This window comes from Humulus lupulus, chromosome 8 (genome assembly GCF_963169125.1).
Source record: "Humulus lupulus chromosome 8, drHumLupu1.1, whole genome shotgun sequence".
NCBI classification, from domain to species: domain Eukaryota; kingdom Viridiplantae; phylum Streptophyta; class Magnoliopsida; order Rosales; family Cannabaceae; genus Humulus; species Humulus lupulus.
In genome coordinates, this window is record NC_084800.1 from 5716012 (window position 1) to 5738219 (window position 22208).

Below are 22208 nucleotides of genomic sequence, written 5' to 3' on the forward strand. Positions count from 1 at the left end.
ATTACTGACCTGTGAGTCAGAAACGGCATAAGTGTCTTGAATGCAGGGCCGATTAAAGATTGGATCTAATCGATATCAGCATTGAATGACTCTAAAGCATTAATGCTGGACAAACCCTAAGGTTGATGAAACTTTAAAGCGCTTGACTAGTCTATGCTAGTTACTTAGAGCCAGGGCCAAAGGCCTAGGTGACTGCTTGTCACATGGCTAGGGAACAATGTTCCATGGTTGTAACTCTATGGTCATGAGGAAGGTTATGTTGGTGACTAGTCATCATGCACCTATCCTGTTTAAGCTAGTGAAAGGTTCACTTATCTGTTAAGCCCCGGTGACCCTATCGTCACATGGCTAAAGGGAGATGTACCCATTTTAGTGACTTTTACAATCGTCACTCCTCTATTTAGACTGAAAGTCTGGAATGATTATTATGATCATTGTTGATATTATATCATGCTATATTGTGTTTTCTTGCTGGGTCGCGGCTCATGGGTGCTATTTAGTGCAGGTAAAGGGAAAGAAAAGCTCACCCAACTTTTAGTGGAGAGCTTAGGTGGCGACGTGTACATATATGGCCGCTTGACCACCACGGCCAAGGAATTCTCAGAGGAACTAGGAAGTTTACCCTAATTTTTTCCGCTTGCGTCGGCGAGTTGTAAATTTAAACTGTAATGACCATTTTGAGTTGTAAATAACTTGTAAATGTTCTGGTGGGCCCATGAACAGTTTTAAATAGAATATATCATTTCCTTTTAATTGGTTTTACACCTTAACCTGTTAATGACATTTAGAAGCATGTTTTAACCAAAGAACTCGGGTAACGAGTTAAATTTTCGGTTTAACGATCACTGTCGCGGTCCCGGGGTAACCAGGGTGTTACAGTTCTGGCCAAGCTGGTGTTACAAAAGATAATTATAGTGATGTGGAGTTGATTGTTGTTTCTTATAGGGATCCTACCGACGATTGGATTCTTGATTCTGGTTGCACATTTCATATGTGTCCTAATAAAGATTTCTTTTCAACATATGAAGTTGTGTCTAATGGTTTTGTGCTGATGGGTAATAATTCATCTTGAAAGATTACTGGTATTGGTTCAGTGAGAATTAAGATGTTTGATGGGTTGTCAGAACTCTTGGTGATGTGAAGCACATTCATAATCTAAAAAAAAATCTCATTTTTTTGAGTATTCTTGATGCAAAATGGTACTAGTACACTGGTGAAGGTAGAATTTTGAAAGTTAACAAATGTGTCCTTGTTGTAATGAAAGGACATAAGTAGACAGTTGATTTGTATGTATTGTAAGGTTCTTCTGTTACAAATGATGTAACTATTACTACTTCTTTGTCAGACACTGATGTTACTAGACTTTGGCATATGAGTCTTGGGCATATGAGTGAGACTGACATGGCAGTGTTAAGTAAAAGAGGTCTACTAAATAGTAAAAGTATTAGTCATTTGCAGTTCTGTGAGCACTGTGTTTTTGGGAAGCAGAAGAGAGTCAGCTTTTCTAAGGGTGTTCACAACACTAAAGGAATTCTTGATTATGTTCACTCTGATTTATGGGGCCAGTCTACAGTACTTTCTAGAGGAGGTGTGACTTATATGATGACTATTATTGATGATTATTCCATAAAAGTTTGGGTATTTTTCCTGAAGCATAAGAATGATGCATTGGCTACTTTCAAGCAGTGGAAGACCATGATTGAGAAGTAGACTGGAAGGCAAGTAAAATGTCTTCGCACTGATAATGGTTTGGAGTTTTGTTCTTGCGAGTTTAATACTCTTTGTAAGTCTGAGAATATTCTGAGACATCTTACAGTCCCTTGTACACCGCAGCAAAACGGTGTTGCAGAACGAATGAATAAGACTTTGATGGAGAAGGTGTGATGCATGCTTTCCAGTGCTAATCTACCAAAGTCTTTTTGGGCTGAAGCTGCTTATACAACTTGTTTTCTTATTAATCACTCTCCTTTGACTGCTATTGACAAAAAGACTCCGCAAGAGGTATGGTCTGACACTCCTGCAAATTACTCTTATTTAAGAATTTTTGGATGTCTTGCTTATGTACATGTTAATAATGGAAAACTGGAACCTAGATATCATAAATGTATCTTTCTTGGTTTCAAAGATGGTGTTAAAAGGTATAAGCTTTGGTGCCCAAAAACTAGTAAGGTTATAGTTAGCAGATGTATTATTTTTGATGAAACTGCTATGCTTAATGACTTACCTTCTAAAGATTTATGTGATAAAGGACAACTGAGTTCTAGCTTGCAGGGGGAATTACAGTTTGATTCAAAAACAGTTTCAAGAAGTTCTTCTCAGTCCAGTCCCAAGGTACAAAGTGATGATACATCTCCACCAATTCAAGCACAACCACAACATTCTATAGCAACAGACAGAGCTAGAAGAATTATTAAGCCTCCACAGAGATATGTTGAGGCAGATTTGGTGGCTTATGCTTTAAATGTGGCAGACAATATTGGTTCTAGTAAAAAACCTTCTACTTATTATGAGGCAGTTAGTTGTAAAGATATTGACAGTTGAATTAGAGCTATGCATGAAGAGATGTAATCACTTCTAAAGATTGACACATTGAATTTAGTGCATTTACCTAAGGGTAAGAAAGTTATTCGTTGTAAATGGATGTTTACAATAAAATAAGGTACATCAGGAGTTGAAAAGCCCAGGAAAAAGGCAAGGCTAGTTGCTAAAGGTTATAGTCAGATTCCAGGTGTCGATTATAACAGTGTTTTTTCTCCTGTTGTCAAGCTAGTTCAATTCGCACCTTACTTTGTATAGTGACACTGCATGACTTTGAGCTTGAGCAGATGGATGCGAAGACTGCTTTTCTGCATGGAAAGCTTGAAGAATATATTTATATGCAGCAACCAGAGGGCTTTACTGTTTCAGGAAAAGAGGATTATGTGTGTTTTTTTGAAAAAATCTCTTTATGGCCTGAAACAATCACCTAGACAGTGGTACAAGAGGTTTGACTCATTTATGACTAGTCATGACTTTAGAAGAAGCAGTTATGATAGTTGTGTTTATTTCAAGAAGGGTGAAGATGGGTCTTTTGTGTATTTGCTCTTATACGTTGATGATATGTTAATAGCAACCAAGAGTACAGAAGAGATTAGAAAAGTCAAGATACAACTTTCTAAGGAGTTTGAGATGAAAGATTTAGGAGCTGCAAAGAAGATACTTGATATTGAGATAGAAATGTAGGTGAATTGTATGTGAGTCAGAGAGGATACTTTGAGAAAGTTCTTAAGAGTTTTAATATGCAAAATGTCAAACTTGTCAGTTCTCCATTAGTAGCTCATTTCAGACTTTCATCTGCTCTTTCACCTCAATCAGATGAAGATGTTGATTATATGTCTAGAGTCTCATATTCTAGTGCAGTGGGATCTTCGATGTATGCTATGGTTTGCTCACACCCAGATTTATCATATGCACCTAGTGTTGTCAGTAGATTCATGACCAATCCTGGTAAGGAACATTGGAAAGCAGTTCAATGGATTATGAGATACTTGCATGGGTCTATTGATGTTTGTTTGCATTTTGGAAGTACTAGAGATGAAGTTTTGGGATATGTTTGATTCTGATTATGCTGGAGACCTTGATAAAAAAATATCTCTTACATGCTATGTTTTCACTATTGGTGGTTGTGTTATTAGTGGGAAAGCTACTCTTCAGCCTACAGTTGCTTTGTCCACTATTGAAGCAGAGTATATGGAAATTACAGAAGCTTGTAAGGAAGCAATTTGGTTGAAATGTTTTTTCAATGAGCTCAATGAGGACTTGAAGATGTCCACAATTTTTTGTCATAGTCAGAGTGCTATTTATCATACAAAAGATCAGATGTTTCATGAGAGGACGAAACATATTGATGTGGGTTTTTATTTTGTGCGTGATATTATTGATCATGGAGAGTTAGTTGTGAGCAAGATCAGCACCCATGATAATCCTGCTGATATGACGACCAAGTCTTTGCTGGTAGCCAAGTATGAGCACTGCTTTGGGGTTTGTTGAGTTAGCCCTTTGGGGTTTTGTGGAAGAGGAAGATTTTTTGTATGTTGAAATCACTTCTTATTCTGAGTATTAGAATTTGTATCATGTGGAATTTGTTATGTTATTGACCCAAATTCTAAAGGCCCAGCCCAAGAATCTTTATTATTTTAGCGTTTCCATTTTATGTATACTCCATGAGTTTTATGTATACTTTCTGAGTTATATTGCTGAAATACTCTTCTATCATTATTTTGACATGGCGAATTCTTCTCATTTGCCCATGGTTTTTTCCCAACGGGATTTTCAGGTAAATTTGTGTGATCTTTATTTTTATGTTCATTTTCTATTATTATATTTTCAACCAACAAGTTTTAGTATCAAGGAAACGAAGGCTTATAATTTCAACAGATCACGCCCAGTTTCTGGTTTATTAAAGCATGAAGCCAATTTGACATGCCGTTTGACTAATTCAAGAAGAGATTGCCAATCTAATAACCATATGCACATATATAAATACAGACTTTTCCATCCTCAGTCCCTAATCCATGTAAATTTCTGTCGAGTCCAATCCAATGGATTCATGATATTATTAAACACGTGTAACGTTCGACCTTTTTCAATGGACGAGATACAAATGAATTCTTTTTCTTTACATGCAATAAGTTTTTTGGCTTGATTCTCAATAATCATCTTGGCACCAAATCAGTAACAGTCATCCCATTATTGACCGATAAACTATTAGTCGTTCCTATAATTTTTTGGTGACTAGAACTTCGAGTCGAAATGAAAGCAGGTCGTTCAGGATGAGAAAGAGTGGGAGCTTCACTTTTGAGCGTTGAAACAACAGATGACATGGTAGGCCTCAAGTTTGCATCTTCTTGAACGCACAATAAAGCAATGTGTATGTATCTCATAAATTCATTAGGATAACATGAATCTTTCAACCACGGATCCATCAAGTCCAACACTCTTTCTTCATTCCATAGTTGCCAAGCCTGTATATATTTATAAGGAAAGGTTAAAATAAATGGGAAAAAAAACAATATTAGAGGAAATGTTGATAACGAACACCAATCATATCTAAGCCACATAAACCATACATATGCTACGAGACCTGCTGCACAATCCCCAATACGAAAGCTAGAGTTCTTGCTACCACTTAGAATCTCAAGCAACAAAACTCCAAAGCTGAAAACATCAGACTTTACAGAATATAAACCTTCCATAGCATATTCAGGAGCCATGTAACCACTGTTCTCACAAACAAGGAGAGAAAATAAGAAGATATAATAAAAGAGAAACAATCAGTAGTTAGAATCTATTTGAAACATGTTTGAATATTTGAATATTTGAAACAATCTATTTGAATATTATAGAGAACAATATTTGTCTCTTTCTACTCTCTGCCCCTTTATAAGCACATGTTTCTAAAATTAGACTACTTTCTGTGACAAGCCATATGAATGTGAAATTTATTCTATAAGGTCATTTCAGAGGGAGTTAAATTTTGAAACTTACTAAGTACCAACAATTCTCATTGTGTTTCCTTGTATTTGATCTTCACCAAACAACTTTGCCATGCCAAAGTCCGATACTTTAGGAGACATATTTTTATCTAGTAAGATGTTGCTGGCTTTCAAATCACGATGTATAACTTTTAGCCGAGAATCTTCGTGCAAATATTGAATTCCTCTTGCAATGCCTTCGATTATGTTGCATCTTATTGACCAATTTAATTGGGATTGTTTCTTGGGGTCTGCATAACGTGAGGAAACATGTTGAAAGAACATGCAAATGAGTAGTAGAGTAGGTATATTAATTACATATCGGTTCCATCAAATAGTAAAATTAATGTGTGTAGCTACACTAACCAAATAGAAAATAATCAAGGCTTTTGTTAGGAACGTATTCATAGACAAGTATTTTCTCATTTCCTTCCAAGCAAAATCCCAATAGCCTTACAAGATTTTTGTGCTGGAGCTTAGCTACCAGCACAACCTCATTCTTAAACTCTGTTGCACCTTGTCCTGAGTTCTTGGATAGTCTCTTCACAGCTATTTCTTGTCCATTTAAAAGCACTCCCTTCAAAAAAATTGTAATCAACATGGTTACTCGAGGGAAATTAGTAAGTATTTTCCTTTCTTATCTTTATACACCAATTTTAAGAATGCTTTACATTAAACTAACAGAAGAATAGTTAAGTTTTTATTTATTCTAATTCATCTTCAATTTTTTTAAGTTTGGTGTGTTTGGAAAGGCACATTGTAATTAGAATATGGTGTAATTACTAGATTTGATGTATTTGCTTAACTGTGTAGTTACACAATAATCATATAATTAGAGGTACTTGAGGTGTCCCAATCATACTCTATAATTTTCATGGCCTCCCTAAGAATTTGTGTAATTACATCAATAAATAATATTAATTATCAAATATATATTGTTTATTTTTCTTGATCAAATGTTAATATTTTTCTATTAAATTTATCTATTTCTAAATATTTTCTGTAGATTTTGATCTGGCTGGAATTTAAACAAAGAACACAACAAAAAATTAACACCAATGTTTATATGTTTATTGGTTTTTATTTATATATTGTTGAATGCATTTGAATGATAAAATGATATATGTTTAAATTTGGACCAATAGCAATTTTTCTCTTGAAGTATAGCGCCCTTGTAGAGTTTTTATTTATGGAGATCATTGCAAACATAATCTTTTTGTTATATTATATGTTCATTTTTTACGCAGTTTGCTATGTATTATATGTCACATATGCATAGTTACAAAATGATGGTCTATTTAACTAATTGAAATTAGTCAAAATTAAGTTTATTGATGCTAAACATACAAAAATAATTGTAAGAATACATATACATATTATCAAAATTTGTCATCATACTACACTATCTATGTCCGTTAGGCTGTCGAATCCCGCCACATTAGCGCAATATTAATGCTACATAACAAATTATTTAAAGAAATGAACAAAATGCAATATAAAGAGCATATTTACAATAGTTGCTATAGTTTAGGGATAATTTTTGACACGAAAAAAAAAATAAGGGTCGAAACTCTACAAATGCCATAGTTCTGGGGAAAAATTTCCTAGTTACCCTTATTTTTAATTGACATAAAGAATGAAAAATACTTAAACATCTAAATTCGTTTTAAATATATTATGTATATAAAATTTATTTCAATTTTAATCTACTAAATATTATTAATTTTTACTATTTCTCTAGCCAAACATGGCAATGATAATTCAAATGACTACTTGACATCCAAACAACTATATATTTTAAAATATTATATAATTAACTACTAGATTGTGTAATTGCTACCTTACCTAAACATGCCTGAAAAGAAAGAAACTGCTGCATACCTTGTAAACATCACCGAATCCACCTTTACCTAGCATGTTATAATCAGAAAAGTTGCTTGTGGCAGTTTCAATACTCTCAAAACTGAACTGTAAGGAGTCAACGTCCTTTGTTAAATCTTTCACTGCAATAGTTCAACCAAAAGAAAACTTTGAAAAAAAAAAGAAAAAAGAATATAAGTTACAATGCCTATTAAAATGATAAACCAATGCAAGTACGTTTGACCGATTACCATTATCTTGGGTCATTAGAGTATTATACTTTTTTCTTGCTCTCACGCGAAGGACAGAGCAGCCAACGACAAGTAACAAGGTAGCAACAACAACTGGGACCACAACGGAAATTACAATTACTATCGAAGATCTTTCGGTATTTCCTGCGCACATACATAATAATAGCCAGAATTATTATGTGCAACACCTCATGCTAAAAATAAAAAGAATTGTCTCAACAAAAAAAAATTCTGCTTGCCCATATTTTAATGGTGTAAATCCTAAAATTGATAAATTTTATAGATATATCTTTTTATTTAAAAGATGATTTTAATTTCTTTTTTTATTGTGATTTTCAGAATTAATGTATGAGATTATTTCTTATTTATTTAATATTCTCACAATATGTTTATAAAGGGAATTTAGATCTTGGTTTTATATAGAAAATATTATGTGCTTATTCGAAATCATTTCTTATATTAATTTTTGTGCTCTCCAAGATATTTGACTACAGGAAATACAATCTTTGAGAAATTAATAGTTATTTTTGTTTTGAGAATTTTGATCTAACTCAAGTATTAGTTGTCCCCGCAAAATACATATCTGTCGGATCAGAGTCATCTAAATTGACAAATCTTCATTAAATCAAGAGTATCTTAAAAAATATTCTTGCTATTATTGGAGAGTCTTTCTCAGCCTTTCTGAGCACGAAATGGTCTTTATAAATAGGTTTGTAGGGCTTTTGAACTCTTTGGTGCATAAGACTTGTGAGTGTAATTGTAATATTTGTGACGGTTCATTATTTGTATTCAAGATCATTGTATTCACGTGTTATTGTAATAAAATGAGTGTTTAATTTTGTGGTGAGTATATACCACATTCATGAGTTAATACATATTGTAATTTGAACACAATTCTTATAGTCCTCGGGAGAAGATTTTTACAAGTCTTGCTTCGGGAAGATCAAATTAGTGAGGAGAAGTACAACAAAGTTGCGGGAAATCTGAAGAAGGAGTCTTGTTTTGCTTAAGTCAATATTTTTGTACTTGTGATTCTTTATTAATTATTTTTATTCTCTGGATGTGGCCCCAAGGAGTATGTTATCTGAAAGGGTTTCTGAACTTTGTAAAAATTCGTCGTGTTCTTTATTGTTTTGCACTGTCTTTTTACTGTGTTAAGTTTTTGTCGTGACAAGTCCTTATTCTGTCTCAACAGAACTAACATCTGTTTCAACAATCAATTATCATTCCACACCTTAATTAATTCACCTAGTTTAATTAATTTGATTATTATTAAAAACGGAATTTCAATTGGTATCAGAGCAGGTCACTCATTTATGAGTGTGATCTTGGTTTATTATGTTTGTTGTTCTTGTTTCTGCAATGTCTTTTTTCACAGAAAGAGGTTTCATAACTCGCTCCCCTTTACTCAATGATTCTAACTATCCATATTGGAAAGTTGAAATGAGAGCTTTCATCAAATCTCAAGATGAAAATGCTTGGAGAGCTATCTTGAGTGGTTGGACTCCTCCAACAGAAAGCAATGACATTACTAAGGTAAAATCTGAACTTGATTGGACAGATGCTGAAGATAAACTATCCAATTATAATAATAAAGCATTACATGCTTTTTTTAATGGTGTTGGTGAGGGTTACATTAAATTGATTTTTTCATGTATTTCGGCCAAAGAAGCTTGGAAAATCCTTTAAACTCAGTTTGAAAGAACTGCTGATGTCAAGCGTTCTAGGCTTGTTATGCTCACAACAAAATTTGAAAATGAATGAAAACGAAACCCTTACCGAATTTTATGAAAAATTGTCAGATATTGCTAACGAATACTTTGCTATTGGTGAAAAACTTGAAGAAAGTGTTTTGGTCTGAAAAATTGTTAGAGTCATTCCTAACAGGTTTTAGACTAAGCTCACGACAATTGAGGAAGCCAAAGATCTGGACAAATTAAAAATAGAAGAATTGATGGGCTCACTCCAAACTTTTGAGTTGAATCAACAAATCAGACAAAAAGGTAAAACAAAAGAGGTCAAGGAGAAATCTATTGCCTTGAAATCTTCTAAAGAAAAGAATGAAATTTTGGATGATGAGATGGCCTTGTTAACAAAAAAAAAATCAAAAGTACATGAGAAAATTAGGAAACATAAAGCCCATGCTCAAAATCCCAAAAGGTAATTTTTCTAACCCCTTTGAAACTAACAAAAAGGGTATTCAGTGCAGGGAATGTGAATGATTTGGACACATTCAATATGAGTGTGCAAATACATTAAAGAAAAAGAAATCTTTGACAGCTACTTGGAGTGATCAATGTTATATTATTTTATAATATAATGTTTTAGATTAAATAAATGTGACAAAGAGTGTTACATATTGTAACATATAATAGAGAGTTACAATATTTAGATATATGTAAAATATCCAAATATGTAACATATTTGATGTTACAAATTCAATCACAAATTTGTAATTTCCAAATATTGCCCATTATTGTGTAGATTTGTTGTTACACAATATTGAGACGAATTTCTTAAAGTCATATGTGAAATGGTTGTTAGAAATATGATTTTAACCCCAATAATGTGTTTTGGGGGTTACAAAATCAATTGGGAGGGTGTTGTAACCGTTTGGAAAAATAGCACATTTTTGTGTGCTTAAATTGGTCAGTGGCCGCGGCCTAGGGAACAAAGGCTAGCGGCCGCGGCCGCAGGTGAAAAAACTGACCAAGTTTTTTCAGTTTTTTCCAACCTTTATGAACGGCTCCAAAAACCCAAATAATTCTCAAATCTCAATTTTAATTCCATAAACATCCAATTCATCATTTGTAACAGCCATGGGGGTTGGTGGAATTTAAAATTCAAAGGGTGTCTCTAAACTCTATAAATAGGAGCATATTGCTCACTTAAAAGACATAACTTTTCTATCCATTAGAGCACTTGGCTAGAAAACACCTAGAGACTTTATTATTCCAGAAAACATTTCCAAAATCTATGAGAGATCCCTCAGTGCTTGAGTTAGGGGAAAATAAGCTTTTGGACAAAAGTTTCAAACCTTGTTCAAGTTGGTGATCCCCAACACTCTTCACTTTGGTTGTGTGAGTGAGAGTTCCTTGTTCATTATTCTTATTTGGGATAATTGCGGCATAAGTACCCAATGTTTGGGTTTTGTACGCTGCATAGACCCAATGTTTATTTTTAGTGGCAAAAGTACCCAAAGTCAGTAAAACTGTAATTCCGTCAGTCTCCTCCGTTAGGCAGACACGTGTCACGTTTTTATTGGTCCAAATCATAATTGTTTTTAAAATATTATTGAGTTAGACCAATCACGAAGTGACACGTGTTGGTCCAGTCATCACGAAACGGAACCTAACGGAGGAGGCTGACGGAATTACAGTTTTATTGACTTTGGGTACTTTTGCCACTAAAAATAAACATTGGGTCTATGCCACGTACAAAACCCAAACATTGGGTACTTATGCCACAAATATCCCTTCTTATTTTTATTCTTTTATTCTTTTGCTTTTCATTTCTTCTATTATTCTCTATTTACTCTTTTATTTATATCTTTTGTTTTAGAATTGTAATCTCATCTTTATCTTTCATTCTACTACCTCTAGTTTATTTGTATCCTTTTTTGTCATAGAGTTTTATTTTCTATTTCTATTAACTTCTACCTCTTTCTCTATATTTATATGTATCTTTTGTCATAGAGTTGTAACACCTTTTCATATTCTAAACAATTTTTTTTTTTTTTTGTAATTTCATATGTAAAATTGAACAAATGAGTGTCTTCAACTACCACGAATATATGCACTGAGATTATATGCATTGAAAATAAAATTAAACAAATGGAAGTTTTCAAAAAAAAATTATTTAATATTGGAAAAGAAAAGAAAAGATAAAAAAATAGTTATTTTTCATTAATTAGATTTTTTAATTTTTTAATATTTGAAAATTTTAGTATTTTTTATTTTCTTAATCTTTTAAAATGATTTTTTTTTAAATTTTTCGTGATTTTAATTTTTTTTAACTGGGTACAATTTGGCAGTTATCAAAGTTCGAGACGTAAAATTGTTTATTATTCAATACGTGGTATTGCCACATTATTGACCAAAATGGCACGTCATCATTAGTTTAGTCACCTATGATGAAATTTAACAGAAGTCTCACATTTTAGTAACGTGTATAGTTCGAGAGAATTTTTAATATTGTAAATTATTCAAGGGGCACAATCTGAATGGGTCATGGTTTAAGAGGCAAAAATATTATTTATTCTTAGTAATATTAGTGCTAGCTCACTTGGCTAGTTTTTGACAGCTGTTAGTAATTGATTTTGCTATCATCATTTCGGTTACAATCGGATTGATCGAAGTCGTTCATTTTTTTTATGTAGTTGGTCAATTTATATAAGATTATGAGTAATGATTGGAACATATTTAAATTGCACACAATTTTTACACACAATAACATGTATTTAATCTCAGTCGCACAATCAAAAACAATGTAGTCACCCCTTAAAAATATTTACGGCTAAAATCGTATACATATAGTGTGTATAAAGTGTATTTGACAGTGTACGTAGCATTACTCATAAGGTTTTTAGCTCATGTCTAAAAAGCAAAGCTTTCTCTTTTCCCAAAATGTTTTCTCTTGTTGTGAATCTTCTCTTTGTTTTCACTTTTCATTCAAGTCCCAGTGACCACTATTATTATTATTATTATTTGATAGACGCTGTTAGGTGTGTAAGTGGTGGTGTTTGTGCAGTTGTGGTAGAGGTATTCAGGGACATTAGCAATCGAGATGAATAGAAACGACGAAAGAAACAAAAGGGTATTAGGATATTTTATGGAAATTAGCATAATTATTTTCGTTTAGCTTTTTCTGCGCTTTGATAAGCTTACAAAAGTTGAGTGGTTACGTTTATTAGCTTTTTCTTTCTTAATGATCTGATCAGCAATTTCGAAGTACGTCATGAGACCGATGACGATGAGGTGTTATCATGTTACAAGAAGTGTAAAAGTGAGTGGAAGACGACAGGGGAAACTAATGGGTATTATGTTTGGGTACGAGAATGAACCAATGAAAAGAAGGTCTAGTCAACCAATGCTAAATCCGCCCAAACCAACCCGAAAAAACCGCCAAAAAACGCAACCCGAATAAACCGACCAAAATTTAAACCGCCCAATTGTTACATTGGGCGGGTTGAAAATATAACCAAACCCGCCCAATTAAGCATTTATTATCAATTTGTTATTTTTAATATATTCAAATAAATATATAAATTAATTAAGTTTTGTTTTAATTTTTTTACTATAATTTAAAATATTGTTTTAAGTTTAAAAAGATAAACTTCACACTATTAGTACTAGTATTTAAAAGAAAAAAACTACAAAAATGTAAAAAAAAAAATACCACTTTTGTTTGGGTGGGTTGACCCGACCAACCCGCCCAAAAAAAAAATACAATTTCGGTTTGAGCGAGTTAACCCGACCAACCCGCCCAAATTATTGGACGGGTTAAAAAAAAAATTTCTTAATTGGGCAAGTTACGGGTCACTTTTGCTAACCCGATTATGACATTGGACGGGTAAAAATGCCTTGTAACCCGACCAACCCACCCAATACTCAACCCTACTTCTAAGAGCATCATTTATGGGGTGGCCAAAAAGGGTGCTCATGTTAAGGTGGGTCCCAAAGTCAACAAAAGAATGCATATTCAACTTAAAATTTTGGCAACATTGCTCACTGTTAGCAACATTGCTTTGTTTTTCTTTTGTTAATTTTAATAAAAAGTTATATTAATTAAATAAAATATCATATTTTATATTTTTCCAATCGTAACCCATCATTAGAGCACTGGAGATGCTCTAATGAGCCCACCCGGAGAAAAAATTATCTAAGGTAGGTGATTTGTCATCCGAACATAAATGTCAGAAGATAATGAGTGTGATAGGATTGCAACTGGGGAGAAAAGTCCGAACCCTTAGAAAACCAGGTGTGATGTGTAATTTATATTAAATGTTTTTTAAAGATAAAAGCAATTGTATTTTGCACGATATGGAGTAGGACATATCTAATACAAAATATATGTTATCCATTAGTTACTATATATCTTCCTGAAATGCGCTTACTAATTAGAGCTACAACTTTGTTACAGAAATGACCCTTCGAAAGTTATAGTAATTATTTTCACAGAGTAGTTGTGTTTTTTAATGAGTGAAGATATAATTATTTTTTATGCACATATTAATTGTGGCTGTCTGTATTGGTAAGGTTTATACTTTCATTTGTTTCTCTTTTATTTCTTTGATACATAATAATTGGATTTCTCACAATATATGTATATATAAATTTATAGTCTATTTTTCCTCAAATATATATATATATATTCTAGGAGTGAAATTCATGTAAAGCATGTGTTATAATTTATTTATTTTTAAATATTAAAGCTACAATTTTTCATGATAATCAATCTGCAATTTTTCATGTAAAGCATGTGTTATAATTTATTTATTTTTAAATATAAATTTAGACAATGTGGTGCCACTATATTATAAGAATCAATTTGATATTCGCTTAGCAGAAAATTCAGTTTTTCATGCTCGAATAAAGCATGTGGATGTGCATTATTATTTTCTGAGATAAAAAGTATAACAAGAGGAGTTAGAGATGCCCAAGTAAAAAGCGAAAACTAGGTAGTAGACTTATTTACCAAAGGACTCAATGCTACAAGATTCCAGAAGTTAAGAGAACAACTAAATATGAAACAAAGAATGAGTTGGTGCTGAGTGGGAGTATTGAAAAGTAGTCACTGCCTCAATTAAAGTCTAGATTTTTCTAGAATTGTTTCATGATCAAGTTAGTAAATAAAGTCTAGATTTTTCTAGTTATTGGGCTTAAGCACAAAACTAAACACAAAGCTAGAATTTCTAGCTTCTTTAAGTCGGTTAATGAATCGACATTGAGTAGTATAAATAGGGACTTTGGGTCTCTTGAATGTGTGTCCAAAAGTGAGTACACAAACTGTTTCAAAAGTATGAGTATAAGTGTGTAAAGAGTACGAGTGAAGTTATTAGTAAGTCCTCCAGAATAAAGTGTGTAAAGTATTTAGTGTGTGTTGTGGTCAAATATTGTATCTAAATCTTGGTGTAATTATTTTTAATCTAATAAAGTAATTATGTTTTTCACATGTTGCGGTGTTCAAGGAAATATTCTTGTCTTTAACACTACTTTTGGACAATATATTTGGCAATAATGATGATTTTTGGTGGATGGAGGAGGAGGTTAGGAGAGAATTTGAATGAGAATTGTTGGGTAAAATAGAGAGAAGAGACAGAAATGCTCTACCTACCTCCAAACTTACAAAAATCTAATCCTTCTAGTTAGAAGAATTATAGAGAAAGACTATTAGATTGGAGTCCCATGTGAAACCATATAAGAAACACAATATTCTTATAAAGGAAAATAGTTATTACTCTTAGCGCCCATTGGTTTTAAGTTGGAACTCCTATTCTTTATTCCCTTAATTGTAACATGGTATTAAAAGTCAAGATTATAAGCTTCCTTGTTCACCCTTGACCTGCATTTGGGTCTTTGGTCTGTCGTGTTGATTCTTTTACTTGTTTTTTAAACGTGTATTCTCACAAATTTTCCAACCAACTTTGTGGTACTTAGTTAATTATATTCTCACAAATTTTCTAACCAACGTTGTGGTATTTAACCAATTATATTCCCACAAACTTTCTGATACTCTCAAGAAAAAGATTACTCTATTTAACCCTAATTAATTTTAAGTTGGAACCCAAGTCCTAGTCAAGTTCTATTTGATATTACAAATTGGCAATGGTTTGGCTTGGTCAAATTATATTGTATCTTTACAAAGAAATCCAACTTTTTTTAGAGGTGGCTGTGGATACTTAGATCACTTTAATGAGAGCATATTATTTTTTTCATTCCTAATCACGTGCTATATACATAGTTTACATGAAGGAAAGTTAATGGAGAAACATATTAAGTGAGCAAAATGCACTGTGGGGTGTTTGGTATAGGGTAAAGTAAATGTGGAAATGAGTATCAAAATTTCTTCCTATATTTTGTTTAAATTTTAAGGGGATAAAGTTAATAATTTGTATGGGTTCTACATGTATTTTAAGAATAAAGTGAACCATTTTGTACACAAGAGTTTCATATTACCTCTATCCTAAGATCATCTACACTTTCTTAGGCAACTCAACTACACAAAACAAAGACGTCAGGGTGGATCCACTGCCGTACGTCTTCCACCCTATACTCCTCTCTCTTAGTTTATCCTCTATCTCTCTCTTCGTTTTTCCTCCCTATTTCTTTTTTCTATTTTAAATAAATGTTCTGAAATTGTTGATTAAGTTTCAAGTAGTTTACATTACAAATAATGATGGTAGGCAATTTTTTTTTCCACACAGAATTAAACATTAATTACAAATTTTAAATGAGACTGTAATAAAATGAAAATAAAAGTACCTTTAGAAGTCGATGTGAAACCTGAAGGCGGCTGGGTGGCTGCCGGTGGCGGGGCTGTTGCATTTTGATTGTAAAAGGGATAGACCTCGTACCTAACATTACAACTAGGAAACAGAACTCTTCCCCCAAGCTTTCCAGAGCAGCATATGGGAAGCCGTGCGATGGCATCAGTGAGACATCTACCGCAATTGGAGGCGTTCAGATCCGGTGTACACTGCGCAAGGGTGTACAGCCTAAGCAATTCATCGACGTCGAATTCTTGCGTCGCGAACTTCTTATCCCCTGGCTCGCCTTTTGCCGCCTCAGCCGCTGCCACCTGGATGGACCCGACAAGCAAATTGAACCGGTACGGGTCAGTAACGTTGGCCGTGTTCAGAAAAGAGATTCTTGGGAGTTCGTATACAGTGCCGAAGAACGACCGGTTGGAGTAGCGCAATTGGCATTCGTCGTACCATATCATGGTTTCCTTCTGCACAGGGCACCACTTGACGATGTCTTTGACGGCGAAACTCACGCAGTCACGGCAGGCGGTGGTGTTGACGTCTCCACGGCAGAAGAAGCTGCCGTAGACGGGGGAGGAGGAGCCTTCACCGGCAGTGGTGTAATGGAATTCGCTGGAGGCATTGGAAGAAAGGGAGGAGAGAAGGCTCCTGAGATTAATTTGGTAGATGCCGTTAGGGGTGTAAGTGGTGGCGTTTGTGCAGTTGTGGTAGAGGTAAGTAGGGACATTAGCTCCAACGCTAAGCCCAATCGAGATTAATAGAAACGACGAAAGAAACAAAAGGGTATTGGGAAGTTTTATCGAAACCATAATTATTTTCGTTTAGCTTTTTCTGCTTTGATAAGCTTTGAGTGGTTACGTTTATGAGCTTTTTCTTTCTTAATCTGATCAGCAATTTCTCTAATGACACCGATGACGATGAGGCGTAATCAAGTTGCACGAAGTCCATGTAAAAGTTAGTGGAAGACGGTGGGGGAAACTAATGGATAATATGTATGGGTACGAGAATCAACCAATGAAAACAAGGTCAAGTCAACCGATGCTAAATTGTCTTCTTCTTCTAAGAGCATCATGCAAGCAAATCGTGTGTGTTGCCAAAAGTAGATAAATTGGTATAAAATATTATTAATTTTTCAAAATAAAAATAAACAATGTTGCTTGGCAACTTCTTTAGCCTCAACAAATAAAATTTTTACTTGGCATTGATAAGATAGCATTTTATATTACAAATATGTTCAAGCCACCTCTGTGGCTACAAACATTGGAGATACTTTAATGAGACCCCAAGGAGAAAAAATAATTTAACGTAGGTGATATTTCAGAAAAAAAATCTGACTTAATTTTCTGTCATTTTATGTTCTACCAATTATTTAAAGACACTTTATTAATTTATATTATTAGTATAATTGAAAAGATATAAAAATATAAATTTAAATATATATTAAATAAATTAATAAAGTGTCTTCAAGAAGAAAAAATTAGGGAGAGCAGATTTTTTTTTCGATATGATATGTTATCCAAAGATAAATGTAAGAAGTTAATGCGTGTGATATGATTCGAACTGAGGAGAAAAGTCCAAACTGTATGAAAACGAGGTGTGATGTGTAATTTAAATTAAATGTTTTCTAGAGATGAAAGCAATTGCATTCTGCACAATATGGAGTAGGACACCACTGATACAAAATATGTCTTATTCATGTAGTTACTATATATCTTCCTGAAATGCTTGCGCTTACTAATTAGAACTATAAATTCGTTACAGAAATGACTCTTCGGAAGTTAGAGTAATTATTTGCACAAAGTAGTTTTTTTTTTAATTAGTGAAAATATAATTATTTATTTATGCACATCTAAATTGTGGCTGTCTGTATTAGTAAAGTTTATTTATACTTTCATTTGTTTCTCTTTTATTTCTTTGATATATAATAATTGGATTTCTCACAATATATGCATATATAAATTAGTAGCTTTATTTATTTTTAAATAAAGCTACAGTTTACTCCTATTTATTTAAATTTTATTTGCATAATTTTTAATACTTTTTATATTATAATTTATATGATATATGGTTTTTTAACTTAAATTTATATTAAATATTTCATATTATATAAAAAAAATTAATTTTAAATAAATAAATATTCAAAATATATAAAATTATAAACTTTAAACCAAAATATTGATTTTGTGACATTTGAAAATGTGACTATTGTATGTTTTTAGTAACATTTATAACTTTTGTGACATTTGTAGCAAATGTAAGATATGTCAGTATTAGCTTTTAGCTAGTGATATTTTTAAATATAACTACAGTATTTTTTTTAATGACATTTAAGAATGTCTCCAAATAATAATTAATAGCATTTTCTAATGTTACTATATTATTTATTATAATAAATTTTACATTTATTTCTTATATTAAAAATAATTTTAGTGACATTTGTAAAAATGTTATTAAAGCATTGTTTTAATATATTTAAAAGAATATTAAGCACATATTTGACATTTAAATCGTGTGCTTTATTTTTTATGTATTAAAGATTTTTTTGATTTTGAAATATTTTTATCAAATTTAACTTAAATAATATTCACAAATATATCCTAATAATCAACAACAACAAAAAAGTCTGATAAATAGTGTAAATAATACATAATTGTAGCAAAATAACATTTCTTAAAACAACAACAATGAAACTTCTAAGTATAAAAACATTGAAATAAACAAAACAAAAATACACTCGTACATGAATTTAATTTCTACAACATAAAATTATAGCATTGATAACTTACTGCAATTTCATTATTACCTGTAAAAGTAATACAAACAAACACAATAATCAAGTAGAAATGAATACATCCTTATATCACCACAGCACACAAATTTCCCAGAGCTTACTTCACTAATTTTCAAACATAACTTTCACTAAATCTAATATGCATGATTTAATTAACCTTATCTTTATACATGAATCTTGTAGTAATATAAATAAAATTAAAAAAAATACTAACCTTCAATATTACTCTTCAATTCACCCGAAATGAACAACAAAGTCACCACTCAATTGACGACCATACTAAAACATTACTTACATAATTAGTAACTACATAATTAATTATCAAACCACTAAATAAAAAAAAAACAAACCAAACTAGTTATGAAAACTAATGAACAACACTTTGATCATTTTCAAGCTATTTATTTTTTAAAATATTTAAAAGCGAATTCACCTTGTCACAATTTCTAAAATTTACTAATATACATATATGTATTTATAATCAAACAGATTTTAATCATACTATATAAAATAACAAAATAAACAAATAATTAGAAAAGTTCACAATATATTACTAAATCTAATTATAAAATTCGGAATAATATAAAAAGAAAAACTCAAACAAAGTTTGTAGGATCAAACATATTCATTGATGATTGAAATAGCTTCTATCACAATTTTGAAACTCAAACACTTGTACACATTCAACACAAAATATGAGAACAAAAAAAAAATTGAAAAAAACATAGAAAAATAAAATATTATCATCAAACACAATGATTTAGTAATCCATACTTGTTTTGAATCTCAAAAACACCTTACAATGACAAAAATCCAATCAAAATCCAACAAGAAACATCAAGAACCCATGAGAAATAATACCTACAACCAAATGTATTTTTTTCTTCAAAAAACCAAAATAGAATGATTTCTAGGCTATATTTCAGTTTATAATTAAAAAAAAGTTGTAAGAAATGATGAAAAAAAAGGGTTTGAAAACCAAAGCTTCGTCAAGTACGACCAGAAATGGCATTTGTGGCTTTTGGGTTTTTGCTTTAGAGATGGAGATGAGGGAAATGAGGTCAGAAAGGGAAAAGGGTTTTAAAACCCTTTTACTTCGGTTTATATATAAAAGCTGAAGTGGAAAGTGGACTTACTACTTCAGTTTTTATGTATAAACCGAAGTAAAATGGTCTCAAAATAATTAAGGTTCATGTTTGGTACGTGCACTTATTGTTTTCTGTTTGAGTCTTGTTCTCTATTTTTTTATCCATTTTGTATATTAAAAATCCATAGTGTGTTTTGTATATTTTGGACTGTTAGTGCTTGTTTGTGTGTATTTTTTATTTTTTATTTAGATTTGAATCTTGGTGTTAATGAGTTCTTGTTGTTGTTCTTGGTGTATTGGTTTTCTATATAAATTTATTTTATTAATAAATTAAATTTTAATATAATTTGGATAGTAATTTAAATAATATATTAAAAAAATTAAATAATTAATTTTCGATTTTAAAAAATAAAAATACATTCAAACTCTCCCATTGGGAGATGTGAAAGAGATGAGAGACATCCCACGTCTCCTAGTGGGAGAGGTTGAAAGTAGGAGACGTGGGATGTCTCTCACCTCTCCCATTAGGAGATGTGAGATGTACACTCACAATGTCTCCACCAACAATGTCTCCCCAAGAGAGAGATATTGTAGAATTTTAGTGTCTTCCAAAAAAAGTCATAAAACTCTTATAATGTTGTAGTGGGCCCACAGATTAGTAGCGGCGGACTGCCAGCTGCTAATACATTATAGCGGCGGGTCTCACACATTATTAGCAACGGACTGCCCGTCACTGTTAAGGGGTAATTCTAATCGTTTTTTTAATAGCAGCGAGACCCCATTATTAGCAGTGGACCCCCCCCCCCCCCCCCCCCCCCCGCCCCTAGTTAAAAAATCACATCGCCATGTTCATCAGTTTTCCCCTCTAATTTTTTTTTCAACCATTTCTCCTCTCTCTCTGTCTTCTCCGCCCTAGCCACCATCCTCTGCCCCCGAGCCACTGTCCCAGCACACCCTCCTTTGTGCGTTTCGTGAACCCGAGCCCCTCCACATCCATGACACCCGACCCCACCCACGAAACCCCCCATCGGTAATAATGATTATTACCGACCAATTATTACCGGCGAGCTTATACCCGCGGACGCTTCCGTCGGTAATTACATGTATTTGTTGTAGTGTTTGTTTTAATTTTTATTTAATTATTATAAAATTTATATTATTTATATGTATTTTTTAGAATATGAAAAAAAAAGTTTATACTTTTTTGGACCCTATGTTTTTCTCATTATCTGTTTGGACCCTGTGTTTTGAAAAATTACTTTTTGGACCCTATGTTTTGTAAAATGGTTAAAATAGAACCCTAAACCCAATTTTAGTCCATGTTTTTTCAACTAAAATCACAAATAATTTACCAAACTAACAATTCAGAACAAAAATAAAATCATTCTGCTTAAAAACTGTGTTGTTATATTCAATTTTTTCTTCATCAAAATTAAGTTTAGGGCTCTATTTTAACCATTTTAGAAAACATAGGGTCCAAAAAGTAATTTGTTAAAACACAAGGTCCAAACAGGTAATGAGAAAAAACATAGGGTCAAAAAAAGTATAAAAAAAAAATTAAAAAAATGTAAGTACAAATTAAAAATATATATAATATATATTAATTTTTAATAAAATGGAGTGTACTAATTAAATTTTAGGGTGAAAATATAATGTCTATTTTTTAATTTTTACTGTAATGTGTCAGCCAACTTTTTATTTAAATAATTTTTTTTATAACTATTGTAATGGATTATTAGTGGAATCAAGAACTTACTTTTTATTATTGAAAAAAACTTACTTTATATATTTAATTTTTTAATACAAACATATTTAAGTAAATGCACAAAAACGGCCACTGGTGTAAGAGAAATACAATCACACCATAGAATGTAGTTATCATACTAATTAGTTGGGTTATAAATTGGTGAACTAATATTTTCATTTTGTTTGGGAATGAAAATGGTGATTTTTTTTTTTTTTTTTTGAGAAAATGAAAATATGGTGAATTAGAATTTACATGTTGACTACATTGAAGGAGATTGACCATATCACGTAAATTCGGTTTACATTAAAAAGAAATACAAAATAGAACTCTGTTTATAGGTAACAACCACAAATTCACATTAAACTCCAGGTAGAAAACTGAGCATTAAATGTCATGCATTAAATGAAAAAAATAACTATGCTGCACTAATCCACATGATAACCCAAAAAAGGAATACACGTGTAAAATATATAT

At 32.1% G+C, this 22208-nt stretch overlaps 1 protein-coding gene across 2 annotated transcripts; it reads right to left on the minus strand.

The window, feature by feature from the left end:
- Positions 1-4495: 4495 nt before the first annotated feature.
- LOC133794310 (cysteine-rich receptor-like protein kinase 10) lies at positions 4496-17144 on the minus strand. 2 transcript variants are annotated; one of them, XM_062231516.1, is made up of 7 exons: positions 16108-17132; positions 7625-7768; positions 7395-7516; positions 5880-6090; positions 5527-5764; positions 5109-5259; positions 4496-5003 (listed from the first exon to the last, which is right to left on the minus strand). In XM_062231516.1, exons 1-7 carry the CDS (start codon positions 16916-16918, stop codon positions 4695-4697), a joined length of 1986 nt encoding a protein of 661 aa, XP_062087500.1. In that variant the 5' UTR covers positions 16919-17132; the 3' UTR covers positions 4496-4694. The 2 variants fall into 2 exon arrangements, with proteins under 2 accessions (XP_062087500.1, XP_062087501.1); XM_062231517.1 differs by having other exon boundaries at positions 4842-5003; positions 5123-5259; positions 16108-17144.
- Between the last annotated feature and the right edge of the window lie 5064 nt (positions 17145-22208).

Bases quoted from the DNA above. Each gene is read 5' to 3' on its own strand.
- LOC133794310 (XM_062231516.1), bottom strand. From the start codon at position 16,918: ATGGTTTCGATAAAACTTCCCAATACCCTTTTGTTTCTTTCGTCGTTT. The intron at 7,517-7,624 runs GTAATCGGTCAA...GAACTATTGCAG, and splicing joins TCTAATGACCCAAGATAATG to TGAAAGATTTAACAAAGGAC. The intron at 5,004-5,108 runs GTATGGTTTATG...AAATATATACAG, and splicing joins CAGCAGGTCTCGTAGCATAT to GCTTGGCAACTATGGAATGA.